This window comes from Kryptolebias marmoratus, linkage group LG13 (assembly GCF_001649575.2).
Source record: "Kryptolebias marmoratus isolate JLee-2015 linkage group LG13, ASM164957v2, whole genome shotgun sequence".
Classification (NCBI taxonomy): domain Eukaryota; kingdom Metazoa; phylum Chordata; class Actinopteri; order Cyprinodontiformes; family Rivulidae; genus Kryptolebias; species Kryptolebias marmoratus.
In genome coordinates, this window is record NC_051442.1 from 18,237,798 (window position 1) to 18,251,587 (window position 13,790).

General features: G+C 43.5%; 1 protein-coding gene across 2 annotated transcripts in view; it reads right to left on the minus strand.

Moving 5' to 3' along the window:
• gabrb4 (gamma-aminobutyric acid type A receptor subunit beta4) overlaps positions 1 to 13,790 on the minus strand; it is a 73,252-nt gene that overhangs the window by 16,362 nt on the left and 43,100 nt on the right. For both annotated transcript variants that reach the window (XM_017412659.3, XM_017412660.3), the window contains exon 4: positions 3,594 to 3,676. In XM_017412659.3, the coding sequence (XP_017268148.1) occupies positions 3,594 to 3,676 (83 nt within the window). The remainder of the gene's footprint in view (positions 1 to 3,593; positions 3,677 to 13,790) is intronic.

Sequence of the window (13,790 nt, forward strand, 5' to 3'; positions counted from 1 at the left end):
CGGTTGCAGCCACTCTTCCTGTGTCTCCGGTGGCTGCTGTCCCACTTGGACTCTCGGTCTCCCGGCGACGGGGTCGCCGAAAGAGGTCGGTGCTCACGGAATGTGAGGTTCTTCCGTCACCTATGCTGGTGGAGGAGGAGAAGAGGGCGTCGCAGTTCTGGGGAACTCACTTGGCTCTAAGACTTTCTACGCCGTCGAGGAAGAATTCAGCTCAGCCACCGGCGAAGAATCCAGTTCAGGCGCTGGCAAAGAATCCTGCTCTGCCACCGTCAGCCTCATCGGTGGATCGGACGGACGTCACCTCTGCCTCTCCGGTGGGTCGGCCAGACGCCACCACGCCCTTTTCAGTGACTGTGTCTCCCGTGTCCCCGGTGGTTTCCGTATCTCCTGAGCTCCCGGTCTCTCGGCGACGGGGTCGCCAAAGGAGGAAGGTAATGGCTGACTGTGGAGTTCTTCCGTCGCCTGTTCTGGTGGAGGAGGAGGAAAAGGCATCGCCGTTCTTGGGAACCCGCTTGGCCTGCAGACCAGCTCCGCTGCCTCCGGCGAAGTCCTCAGTTCCTCCGGCGAAGTCCTCAGTTCCTCTGGCGAAGTCCTCAGTTCCGTCTCCTGACCCGACTACAGAGCTTTCGGCCCTGCCTCCAGACCTGTCTGCCGAGCCCTCTGAGCTCCCTGCGCCCTCTGCCGAGCCCTCNCCTAATCATCTTCTGCTGCAGCAGATCTAGACCATCACCTTTCTGGGTATTTAAGGCTGCAGTGAAGGTCAGATCGGTGCTGGAGCATCGCTTGCCTTTGGTAAAGCTTCTTGGCCACCTCTATTATTTATTACTTGAGTTTTTCTAAATGCCTTTGTCTTCTGTGTACTCCCAGAGTTTCTGTGTCCCGGAGTTGTTGCCTGAGGGATTCTCTCGTAAGCCACTCATCCGACCTGATCTACGTTGTTGCCTGTCTGCCTCCACCTGTAAATATTCGCCACCGAACTCTCGAGTGCCTGCAACTATCTTCACTTGTAAATATCCACCGCTGAAACGCAGAGAGCACGTGACAACCTTCACATGTAAATACTCACCCTCTGAACGTCTACCCACACTTCACCGCTGCATTCCCAGCTCTTACCAGTAAGAAACTGATTCCTTATCCTCCTGCTAATCGCTACCTGCCTGTTTGCGACCAACTTACTCACCTCTGGCTTTCCTTTCCACACCTGGAGCAATACCCACCCAAGCCCTGGTAATAAAACTAATTACTTTTTATCTCAGTCTCCAGTGTCTGTCTGTCCTCCAGCTGCTCTTTTTGACATTTTGGTTAAACCTGATATTTGTATTTACTTAAATTGTATTTTTGTTTAAAAAAAGTATTACAAAAGTGACTTTTTCATAAAACTGTAGTTGTGTAAATATATGACACAAATATCTTACAATATCACATAATAAATAACCATATTTTCAATTTTCCTGTCATTTTTAACTTTTTTTTTTTTTTACTAAATCACGGTCGGCTGACAATCAGCCGGCGCCACCTACCACCAGGCTTAGCCTCTTTTCTGTGGGAAACCCTGAATATACTATTTTGTAGTTCATTGTTCAGGTTTTCTGTTTGTGAACTTGCTTTGTGCCACAAGTATGAAATGGAGTGCTGCAAAGTGATTTGGAACTTAGTAATTAGACTGATTTCTTATGTTTTTGCAAGTCATCAGTTTTTCCTTAAGCCCTCCTGTCTGATTTTTAATAATGTGGTTCTGAAATCCTTCATCCTGCAGATGTGAGGAGGCATACACAACATGAAACATCCGTATGAAACGTAATGTGTAGTCTCTTTCTTCCCAAGCGCCTACAGGGATTGATTTTATTTTTTATTTTTATGTCTGCGGGGGCTGAGAAGGGATTTCTCGAGCCAGCGTAGCCCTGGGCATGCTTTCAGGGAGCTGCAGGCCCAGGCTTTGATGAAAGCTGTGAGGGTCTGACCGCTGCAGTTTTCAACATACATGTACGTGGGAGAATGGGAAGATCTGAGGCATGCCGAGAGCTTTGGAAACGTGATTCTGCATGCCAATGCTCATCCCAGTCCTAACAGTATATAAGCATCATAAGGTTATGTTGGAAATGTTTCATAGAGTCCACAGTGTGCTGTTCAGTCAAATAATGATTCATATTTTCTAACTTGATGTTCTTCAAGTTAGAAACATGAGGGACATCGAGTTCCTCAACCCCTTCTATGCACAGTATAATTAGAGATGCCAATACATACCCATTAGAGCACCCTCTTAGCATTTCACCGTTCTTTGGTTTTTGTCATGATTTTGCTGCTCTTCCCACTGTGTTTAAAAAACAACAACAAACAAAACATGCAGCTTGATCAGGGATAAGGTGAGACGTTTAACCCTTCTGAAATCCTCAAAAGAGAGAGAGATGGAGACAGGTAGAAAAACCCTTGTAACTTTGGGTTAATTTGACCCGAAGGCCACAGCAGGGTTAAACTTCTCTAAATATTTGCAAACTCTTCTAACTCACCCAAACTTTATACTTCTTACATAGTTTATGCACCAAAATATAGGCATTTTTGTCTCCTTTCACCCAGTGTGTCTCTGACCTTTATAGGCCCTACACTTAAATCCTCCCATAGTGCAGACTGCCAACATCTAAAATCTCATCAACTCCCATTATATCTGAGCTCTGAATTTTTGCTTCAGAACTAGAAGTGAAGCATCTTTGTAATTGTGGTGATTTGGCTTTTTTTCTAGGTTTTGTTTTTGTTTTATTTTGATTTTAGTTCTTTGGTTTTTGTTTTGTTTGGTTGTACTTTTCGTTTTTGTCTCATGTTCATGTTCATGTTCATGTTCACTCTCCCCCAGTCATTCACTTCTCTGTCAGACACGCCCATCTTCACCTGTCCCTACTCAGCAATCAGTCCACCTGTTTCCCACTCACCTCGTTATCCCCAGTCTTTAAAACCCAGTCATTTCTCTCCATACCTCGCTGGTCCATTGTCTAAGGTTTGTCTGTTGTTGTTAGTTTCTGTCCTGCCCGTTCCTGTTTATGCTCCTGTGTTTGCTCCTGTTTTGGTTGGTTTTTGTTTTAGTTTCTATCTTATTAGTTTGCTGCCTCGACAGCTTTTGTTTTCATTTTTGTCCTTAGTTTAATAAATTAGTTTCTTTTCAAATATGAGTCTGCGTTCTGGGTTCGCCTCCATCTCCACCGTTCCTGACAGGCACTGAGGGTCGATCTGACAAACTATTTATTCAGACGCTAAATGACTTATAGAGATTGAGGTTGCTTGCAATAATTTTATTATGGGACTTTCAACAGTGATGGATCCAAGGTTAGCTCCTGTCAGCAGAAGGTGGATGTAATTATTGCATTTCTCACTTTTTTTTTGTTGCCCATTTCTCAAAGCAACTTCATCTCCAGATGTAAAACATCAAACATGTCAAGAATTCTTTCTCCAATTGATCCCACACCAACAAAGACGAATCCTCGCTTGCCGTTCGTGTGATTTCTAGACGCGATACAGCTGAATCGTTTTAAGGCAGCGATGAACCATCTTTAGAGTAATCATGCCATGTAATTCTGAGGGTGGATGTAAGCGGGAAGACTTACAGCTTTCAATTTCCAGGGTGCAGTTCTGCTCATCGAGAGGGTACCTCCGTAAGTCCATCATGCAGGCAGCGGTGGTTGTTATTCTGAGAAATAGAAAAAAACAAAAACAGGGTTTCATCAAATGAGGCAGTTAGACGGCGTTTTGAAACAAACAATGGCTAAAGTTAAGGAAAAAGAGCTTGCTTCAGCATGTTGAGGGCATTTATCTGTTGGCAAAATATCTAATTTTTTTAATGAACTTTCAGAAACTAATTGTTTGGTGGACAATTACAGCTGATTAACTTTAAGCATCAACTTAATTCAAGATGACCGCCACAGCTAAGCTATCTTAGCAAACACATCAAACAGAGGCGATTCAGTTGGTGTGGCAGTGGCTGAGAGTCATCACCAAGATATACTCTGAGCGCTAACGCATTATGCAGGATCTTTATTTAAAACTGGCATTACCTTTTGGTGTCAACTCTATTTGTCTGTTAGTAAAATATCTCAGGAGCCACTGGACAGATTTTAATGAAACTCTCAAAAGGTAATCACTGGATGGACATCTGCAACACATTCATGTTTGGAGTCATTCCTATTCAAGATGGCCGCCACAGCTAACTGACCTTAGCCAACACAAAACTGGCTATAACTCAGTCAATTTTACAGATACTGAGGTAAACTTTGTTGCGGTAGTAGCTGAGAGTCATTCACAAAACATAGTATGATTACTAAAGGATCGTACAAAACGTTATTTTGAAAGTTTGATCAAAGCAGCTGTCCCTCTGTCATTCCTCAACATAAAACCATCTTAGTTTCAGCATTCCTACAAGTAATGCTAGGCCCTAAATATTCGTAGGAGTTCGACTGCTTTGCCTCACATTTTGTGAATGTACGTTATTCACGACAGGCAGGTTTATAAAAAAAAACAAAAAAACAATACGCATATAAAAGTTTATTAACATCACAAATATTACCCAGCAGCCCATGAAAATGTCCTTCTGCAACAAATTACAGACGCAGGGGCCCTCTGCATTTAGCTGAGATATCTACCAGTGTTGCAAATTTTAGTAATTCGATTTCTGTTGTTGACACCAGCTGGTTTGTGTTCATTAACTTACAGCCCTCCAGTGTAAACAAAATCGAAACATTTCTTTTCAGTTCAGCATCTGTCAGAAGCGAACGCAACCCTGTCAGAGAAAGGTTGACGTGCGCGCACACACATCTGTGTTTAGTGTCGCCACGTGGAGTTTAACCCTCTAACCAACGCGACCCGTTTTAGGCAGATTTTCAAATACGGGTGCCACAAGCAGAGTTAAGGTTCCTCACATTGCTGCAGTAAGCAAATGTGCACAAGCCTCCACAATACCTGGAATTAGCACTGCAGAAGATAATAAGTTGTTTGCGCTGGAAATATATTGCTCGAATACAGAGTCGGTAAATTGGTCACGGTTGCTGGAGCGGAGTTCTGTTGGCAGGTAATTGGAAAATAAAATATGTTCTGCTGAAACTGATTTTGCCAGATTAATGCAGGTGCATGTACAGCTTGTGTGTTCATAATGGTGGGAAAGGCTCCACGAAGACTACAGACAAAAAAAAAAAGTGTAACTGATATGGGTTTGTTGAGCTGCAGGAGACGCATTCTGTTCTGCTCCGCTGCTCTGCAGTTTCCTCGAGTGTCTGTTAAAGGCTACTAATAACACGAACTGTGACCAGATCCAATCTAATTACATGAAGAGGAAAGGTCATTTAGAAACCAGGATTTGTGGCCAGGAGTTTGAGTAAAACATACAACTAGGAAATATTTGAAGGAATTTTGAAGGGAGCCATGCAACTACTGTCTGAAAGTCCAGCATTCATTCATTTTTTTTTCTATAAAGCCCAACAGTAATTTGGTCCTTACTATTGTTATAACATTATCTGACAAAATACAGATGTTTTGAGACTTAAACTCCATGAGTAATGTAAAGATTTTGAGTGTAAGAAGAGTGCTTTTGCTTCTTTAGGTGGCTCAAAAGTTGCTGGGTTGCTGGATTTAGATTTCTCAACTGCCATGCCAAATTTTGTGCCGCCAACAGCAGCGGCCCAGTGAGATACAGGCATAAGTTGAGCATCCTGTGGTAAAGCTAAAACTAATAATAATAATTTTAAAAAAAACATAGAACTTAAATTGTGATGGTGTACAAACTGTAGACGACATCAAAATACCAGTTCCGTCATGTAAAGTCCAACTCTTTCTGTGACTCATTTTAACCTTTAATGATGTTCCACAGCTCCACAGCCACCTCTTCCAGCTCTCCTGGGTGAATTCCAAGGTGTTCCCAGACTAGCCGAGAGACTCTAGGGTGTCCTGCTTCTTTTCTGGGGTCTCCTCCCAGTTGGACACTCCTGGAACACCTCTCTAGGGAGGCTTCTAGTGGGCATCCTTACCAGATGCCCGAACCACTTCAACTGACTCCTCTCGACGTGGAGGAGCAGCAGCTCTACTCAGAGTCCCTCCCAGATAACCAAACATCTCACCTTATCTCTAAGGGGGAGCCCAGCTACCCTGCAGAGAAAACTCATTCTGACCAACTGTAACTGCGATCTCGTTATTTTGATCATTACCCAAAGTTCATGACCATAGATGAGGGTAGGAACGCAGACAGACTAGTAAACAGAGAGTGTTGCCTTGCAGCTCAGCTCCCTCTTCACCACAATGGACTGGTACAGAGTCTGCAATACCTCAGAAGCTGCTGTCTGTCAATCTCACGCTCCATTCTTCCCTCACTCGAGAACAAAGCCCTGAGATACTTAAACTTCTCCACTTGAGGCGACGCCTCACTCCCAACCTGGAGAGAGCAGTGCACCCTCTTCTGACTGAGGGCCATGGCCTCAGATTTGGATGGATGTGCTGATCTTCATCCCAGCCGCTTCACACTCAGCTGCAAACCGCTCCAGTGAGGACCACAGCAAATAGCAGAGATTGAATCCTGAGGCCAGACCCCTTCTACCCCCTGGCTGCGGAGAGATTCTGTCTATAAAAGTCATGAAAGAAATTGATGACAACAGGCAGCCCTGGCGAAGTATGGCTCGCACCCTGAACAGGTCCGACTTACTGCCCACAATGCAAAGCTGGCTCTTGGATAATGTTTTTTTTTTCCAAAACTGAAAAGGAGTGTCAAACCAAAACTTGCAATGAAAACAAAAAAATTAACAATCGAACAGTAACAAGGGTGCTTCAGTGCTTATTTATTGGCACCCTTAATAAGACCACAGAAATATCACGGTTTGGGAGAGATGATCTTCAAAATACTTTTGGACCCAGCCAACTCCCGACGCACACTTTGAATTAATATCTTTACATCCTGTAGTTCTCAGGCTACTATAGCTAAAAAAAGACATTTTACATTTAATATCATCAGTTGGAGATTTGACACGGAAACATTGGCTTTTTGTGCAGGGCAGCTTGAATACTGTAGCTGGTACCAGGCCTGGCCATTTTAGCTCATGTTAGGCTGATTCTGCTTGACGGTTTTCTGGGGCTCAGGCTGATTTCCAGGTAACTGCAGACATCCGGAGTTAAAGCAAGGTTACTGAAGTGTTACTTAAAACCATGTAGCGAGGAAACTCTATCCTCAGGACCGAGGTCGGCTCTGGGAGGCAGGGTTTCCCGTGAAGTTGCTTGGCTTGTTCCTTTTATGAACCTGCCACTATAAGCTCGAGACTGGATATTTTACCGAGGCTTGTTTTGGGTTGTACGTGCCTTCAATAGTCATAATGAAAGTTTGCCAACTGGGCTGAAAAACTTTCAAATTACCTACCTTTTATTAGCTTTGCTCTCATTAAAAGTACATTTATTCTATCGCCATCAGGTTGGAATATGGGGCCGCAGCAGAATTTAAAATGAAATAGCACATCAAATCCCTTCCCCAGCGCCAGAAGGAAGAAAAGGTGAAAGATGTAAACCCAAAGTAAGACACGGAGGGAGCCTATCGTTTGCTATGTGAAGCTTCTCGCTGCAGCAGGGTCGTGTCTCTCCTGTGATCACAAACAGGACGACAGATTCAGTCCACGGTCCTTTTGTTCTCCGAGACAACGTCTCGGGTGTACTCGCGCAGGAGAGGCAGCGGAAGCCGGGCGGCGCGGATGCTGGACGCCCCGGCAAAAGCGCGAGCAGCAAGGAAATGTGCTTTTATGCGCTGGCAGTTAACAAGTCAGGAGAGAGTCATCTACTTGAGGAGGCATGAGTTTGGACGGCTCACAGTGAGGATTTGGGATTTGGAGCCGTCAGCAGATGTAGGTCAGCAACTTCCAGTCCCAGCAGAGATGATCAGCAGCCTCAGACCTGAGCAGGCACTGCAGTCAGACACTCAGCAGTCTGGATCTGGATCCTCTCTGCCTTTCAGCCTTTCAGGAGTTTTTTTTTATTTTTTTGTGCATGCGTGCACGGGGGAGCCAAAATCCATACAATACAAAAACAATACAGAAGCAAAAGAAAGAGCTTACTTTTAGGTTTTTTAGAAAAAAACAACAAACTATTACAGGTACTTTCTGTTTACTTGATCAAATTCAGTTCATTTAAAAACAAAACAAAACAATAAATGTTTATGTAAATCTCTGTGTACTTCAAATTAAAAATAAAAGCTAAATTTTTGACAACTTACTGAAAAAGTGACGTCAAACGTAACTCAAGTTGCTCTGTTTTTATCAACAACCCCTGCCTTTCACCCTTCACTGGCGAGCGATAATGTTTTTTTTTTTTTGTTTTTTTTTTGCCTGTGGCTGTGCGTGGGAGATTGTGTGGCTGTCTGTTAACAAAATAACTCATAAACCACGGGACAGATTTCGATGAAACCTTTCAGAAAATAAACATTAAATGTACGCCCACCATTGAGCCAGCTTGATCCAAGATGGCCACTATAGCCAGAAAATACATTGCTGGCTATAACTCTGTCAATTTTAACAGTTTAGGAGAATAATACACTACATATTTCACTACATATTACACGGGTTGTTATAATTCCGTCCTTTCTCAACATAATAGGATGGTAGTTAAAAACCCTGGCATGAAGCAATGCTGGGCCTTTAATTAGATATGTAATCAATACTTCTGAGGCCCACACAGTCTTTTCATGTATCCATCACAGCAGATCATTGTACTATCACAGCACTTGGCTTAATAAAGCGAGGAACAAGAGAAGGAGCAGAGTCACTGGAAGGGGAAGAAAGAAAACACAATCTGGCGAGAGCTTAGCTCAACAAAGCCCTCAATGCTCTCAGGACCCAGAACGCTGTTAGTCTGCTAATGATGATTCAGTCTCTCATTTCACAGGCAAGGTGGAGAAAACTACTCCACACTTTTTTCTCTCTCTTTTTTTTTTAAGTGGGCCTGATGTCTTTAACTGATGTTTAAAACGACTTCTTTAGCGACATCAAATGAGGCGTTCAGGCCCGACCTCCTCCTTCTCGATAGTTCGCAGGCTCTTTCTGCTTCTTCACAACGTTCTGTGCAGATTTCAACCAGGAAAATGTGCATTTTCCTCCAAAAATGCAGTGTGAACCCGGAGAGGTGAATGACTTTTTTTGAGATTTGCTGCAGAAGCTGAAAGGGAGTCGCTAAAGCTCAAAGAAGCACACATCTAGCTGCAAGCTAAAATTACCGAAAGACTAGCTAAAACCTAAATTTAGCAAAAGCGATAGCTAAAAATAGCCAATGAGTAGCAAAAGCAAAAGGGTAGCTAAAAGTAACAACCAGAACCCAAAAAAAAGAGCTCAAGGAGATTTCAAAGAGAACAATGTTTTTCACAAATGGTCTGGAGAAAACCCCAAAGTTCCAAAGGACTAACTTTTCACAGCCTCGTTCAGCCCCTCATCTTTCTTGGTACCGAATGATTGACAGCCGTCTTGTCCCGCCCCTTTGGTTTGCTGCTCATTTGGGCTAATTTAGTTAGTTAATTTAGCCCAGGGTCAGCCCAAGGCCTCAGGCTTTAGCCAGTGAGGGTGGACATACAATAACGTGCCTCAAGCGCGAGTGTACGTGGGTGTGGTTTGGAGTAAACGAGGGGTGTCCAAACCTGGTCCTGGAGGGCCACCATCCTGCATGTTTTACTTGTTTCTCTGCTCCAACACACCTGATTTGAATCAATGGGTGATTAACAGGCTTCTGCAGAACATGAAGAGGTCATTTAACCACTGTACCAGGTGTGTTGGAGCAGAGAAACAAGTAAAACATGCAGGATAGTGGCCCTCGAGGACCAAGGTTGGGCACCCCTGGCGAAGGAGGAGTAAGTACGATGGCGAACAAAATAAACATAAACGAGATGGATTATTTTATTTCTCACACACTTTCCTAAATGTCTTTGGAGGAAAAACTGGAAGTGAAGAGATTGGGGGGCCGGACAGACCAAAGGATATTCAAATCCAGCAAAGGGAAAAGTGGCAAAACCGAAGTTTTCCTGTGACCTGGTTTCAGCGAAAGGACTGGCTAACGGTGAGTGTAGCTAACAAATCTCTTTTAAATTGGACGCTTCTGTTGTAATCCAATCTGCAGTGTTTTATTATATATATGTTATCCCATGCTACAAGTATCATCCAACACATCCTCAACCTGCCAGCATCATATGAGATATTTGTTTAAAAGAGTGGCATGTAAGGTGATGGGCGATATGCATTCCTCCAAGAAATGCCAGTTCAGCTAAAGATTTGGATCCTCTGCAGTCTAGCTGTAGCTGGAATTGACTTGTATCTTTGAAGACCTACTGTTTGTGTGTGCTCATGTGAATTTGGGACAACTGGTGAAATCTAACGCATCTGGTGAAATCTGAATATGTAGCTGACTGAAAATAGCAACAAATCAAATACTACCCAGCACTCGGCGTCAGATCAATGGGTAACAAAATGAGTTTGCAGGGAGCAAAGCAGAGAGACTGTCAGTTTGGGCTTAAAATAAATGTAAAAGTAGGTCTGGTTGATCATCACAACTCGTGTTAAAAAAAACAACAACACCCATTTACGGAGTAAAAACTGGGCTAAGTATAAGGAGGAAAAACAAGCACTAGCACAGTTCACAGTGAGTGGTTAGACTGCAGCACAATCACAGGATCATGTGTGCTGAGCAGCACAAGGGACAGGTTCAAACAAGCGAAAACAGTCCAACCTGATTGCCACAAAATTCAAATAAACTGATCTGAGACTTGTTAGTGGAGACTTCCGTTCTGGGGGGAGAAAAAAAAAAAGTGCATACAACCCCGAAGGAAAGTCAAACATTTTAAACAAAGCGGTTTAATTACAAGCTCGCGGGAGGCTTGTAAAGGTCCTGGAATCACCACTGGATGTAGATTGTGCGCTCCCTCTAATTACAGTATCGCGCACTAAATGGTCTGGAGGACAGATCCAAGGGCTTGATGCCATCTGCCATCCACAATAACTTTCTTTGAGGGAAGTGATTGCTAAAAATGAGCTCTATTTACAGTTCGTGATTATTAATTCATTAATACATTAACCCCCCAAATTTTTTGTTTTGCCATAGCAGTGTTGAAAGATGAACTGTGATTTCACTCAGTTGAGACTTGAAACCCTTTTCAAAGTCCTAGAAATGGTTGATGCCGTCACATTTCAGCTACGTCTCTGTGGAATTAGTTTAACGCCCCACTGTCCACCACCCCTGCCTCGATTTCGCCAGTTACCTTAAAAACAATGACGTGTCCACACGGTTGGGACTGGTGTGGGATAAAATGTTAGTCACCCCAATTCTCCACTCCTTCATTTTCACCAGTTCAGTCAACATGGGTCAACATGGACAGACGTGATTGTAATTTGGCTGAGCTCCCCTGGGACCGTAGTGTCCACTTCCACTGTCCTTTCAAAATAAACTACATTAATGGAAACAGAAGCTGGGGATGCTGATTTTCTTTGTTTGTTTGTTTGCTTTTGTTTCTTTCTTTTGATTTCGGGAGGGGAGATGGACCGTAAGTGTTGTGTCAGAAAAACCACCCGACTGAGAAAACACCATTAGGAAACAAGTTGGTGCGTCTCTACCAGGTGCTGGTGATAAAACAACAAACAGTTGTTTCAGTCGCATCATTTGTCGAATTCGCCCATTTTAACTACATTGGAAAAATCACTGCCCATTCCTAATGACCACTCAAGTCTGGGCAAGCTCACAGTGGATTGCTACCATCTTAAAACTACTCAAAATTTCTAGAGCAATTTCCTCAAAAGCTATAATATAAGCTAGCAATGTACCGACCTGAGTCATACAAGCTGAAGCACGTACCAATACAGAGTCTTAATCTGATAACTGCATTATTTTTGTATTTTTCACCACACCAACTCGCAGATCACATACCACAAGTACTTGAAAGTTAGTAAAACTCAGTGCCATTATTTGCTTGACACCTCAGTAGCTCTACGTTGCAGTAAAGAGAGTTCATGTTGTTCCTCAACTTATTTTTATCAACAAGGACAAAAAGATGGCAGGTGATGGTGACCTTTTTTGTCCAGCTCAGGTAGCGCCGTGTTAGTTATGTGTTGGGATGTAGGGTATAACTCCAACAGCTCCAAAAGGCAACATAAGTTTCTCCACCACAGCAATATGTCGGTCACCCAGAGGGATAAATTCAGTCTTCTGCTCTATATATACCTTATCGCTGTCCTGTGGAAATTTGTCTCTTATTTTTAGAGTTTCCTCTAAAATGTGTTGCTTAGCCGTCTTAGCTTTAAGAGTTAGCTGGGTGAACCCGGTGTACTCAGCTCAGAGTCTAGACTTTAAAGGTCTACTTAAATTTGAGGTATTGCATGTAATTCCATCACCACCACCACCACCGCAAGAAACACCTGAAGAGCACGAGTTGCAGGTTAGCTACGGAACTGCTTTTGTATTTTAAACTACCTCCATACCGCAGACACGTTGTCCCGTCACAGCACAACGTGGTGTTACAGTCGATTCTCCAAACTGGGGTCGTCCTGAACAGGTAAGACGTTTACTGCTCATAAACGTTTCACAGAATCCCATCCTACGTGTGCGTCACTAAACTGTACCGCCGGGTCGTGGTTGCCTGAGCGTACGCCCCCCCCCGCTCGCTTTCCTACTGAGACAGCCACCGGAGGCGCAATATTTTCTTTTTTTTTTTTCTTGAACAACTTTCAACGCACAGAGTTTCGAGTGAACCATGTTTTATTTATGAGACGCAAAAAGTGACGAATGGAGAGTTGACCCGTTTGAATGAGATTCACCTAAAAACTCAGAAACTGATATTTCATTCTGTCAATATAAGCCTGCTGATATAATTATATATCGCACTGAGCTTCTGCTGCAACTATAGTAGGAGTACTCATATAGCCACTAATACTAATTTAATAACATGCAATTACTGGAACTAAAAGAAAGTAATCATTACAGGTAATAATATATTTCAGTGCCTGAGATGCCTACACACTAACACTATAATAAAAGGTGTGTTGTTGCTGATATCGGGTGAATTTGATGAGCAACAAATATTTTAGTGTTGTATTCTGCCGCCAACCATTAGCTGTGATCTGTTAACGTGAGAACACGCTGCCCGTGTGAAACCCGCCCGGAGCTGTGGAGTTATGTCGCCTCGCTCGTATCCCCCCCGGTTCCAGAGCAACCTCGGTGTGCATGCCGAGCGGAGCAGCTGGGAATGTTTATTCACATCAGATGGTGCAGAGTAATTTAGTACAATTTTGGCACGGAGCTCTCCCGAGCCTCCACCTGCTTCTGACTGATGGTGGCGCGAAGTTTGCAGAAAAACATCACGTCTGAACATCGCATTACTGTTCACGGGATTGTTGCAGTGTGCACATACACATATAAGGATGTTACAAGAGTGTGTGCACCGTATGAGGCTCCCCATCAAACCATAAGAGGAAGGCAGTGAGTGACGTTTAGCCACGTAAAACCAACTGCACCTTTAACGTCTACTGAATTCACTTTTACAAACTTGTAAAAGAAAGAAAGAACGTTTGCCATTACATATTCTTTACACAAATATATTACCAATTTTTCAAAGTATATAGGTGTGAGGATCTGGGTTTGGCTCCGCCTTGTGGGCAGAGCCACTAATCATTCTTCTACAGGTGTTCCAGTTTCCCACTGATTAGACCAGCCAGTACTTAAGCAGCAGGCGGGGATCAGATCTTCGCTGGAGCATCGAACCTTCTGGGTTAGATTCTCCGCCTCAGTGTCTAACCTAATTTATGCTCCTTATGCTAATC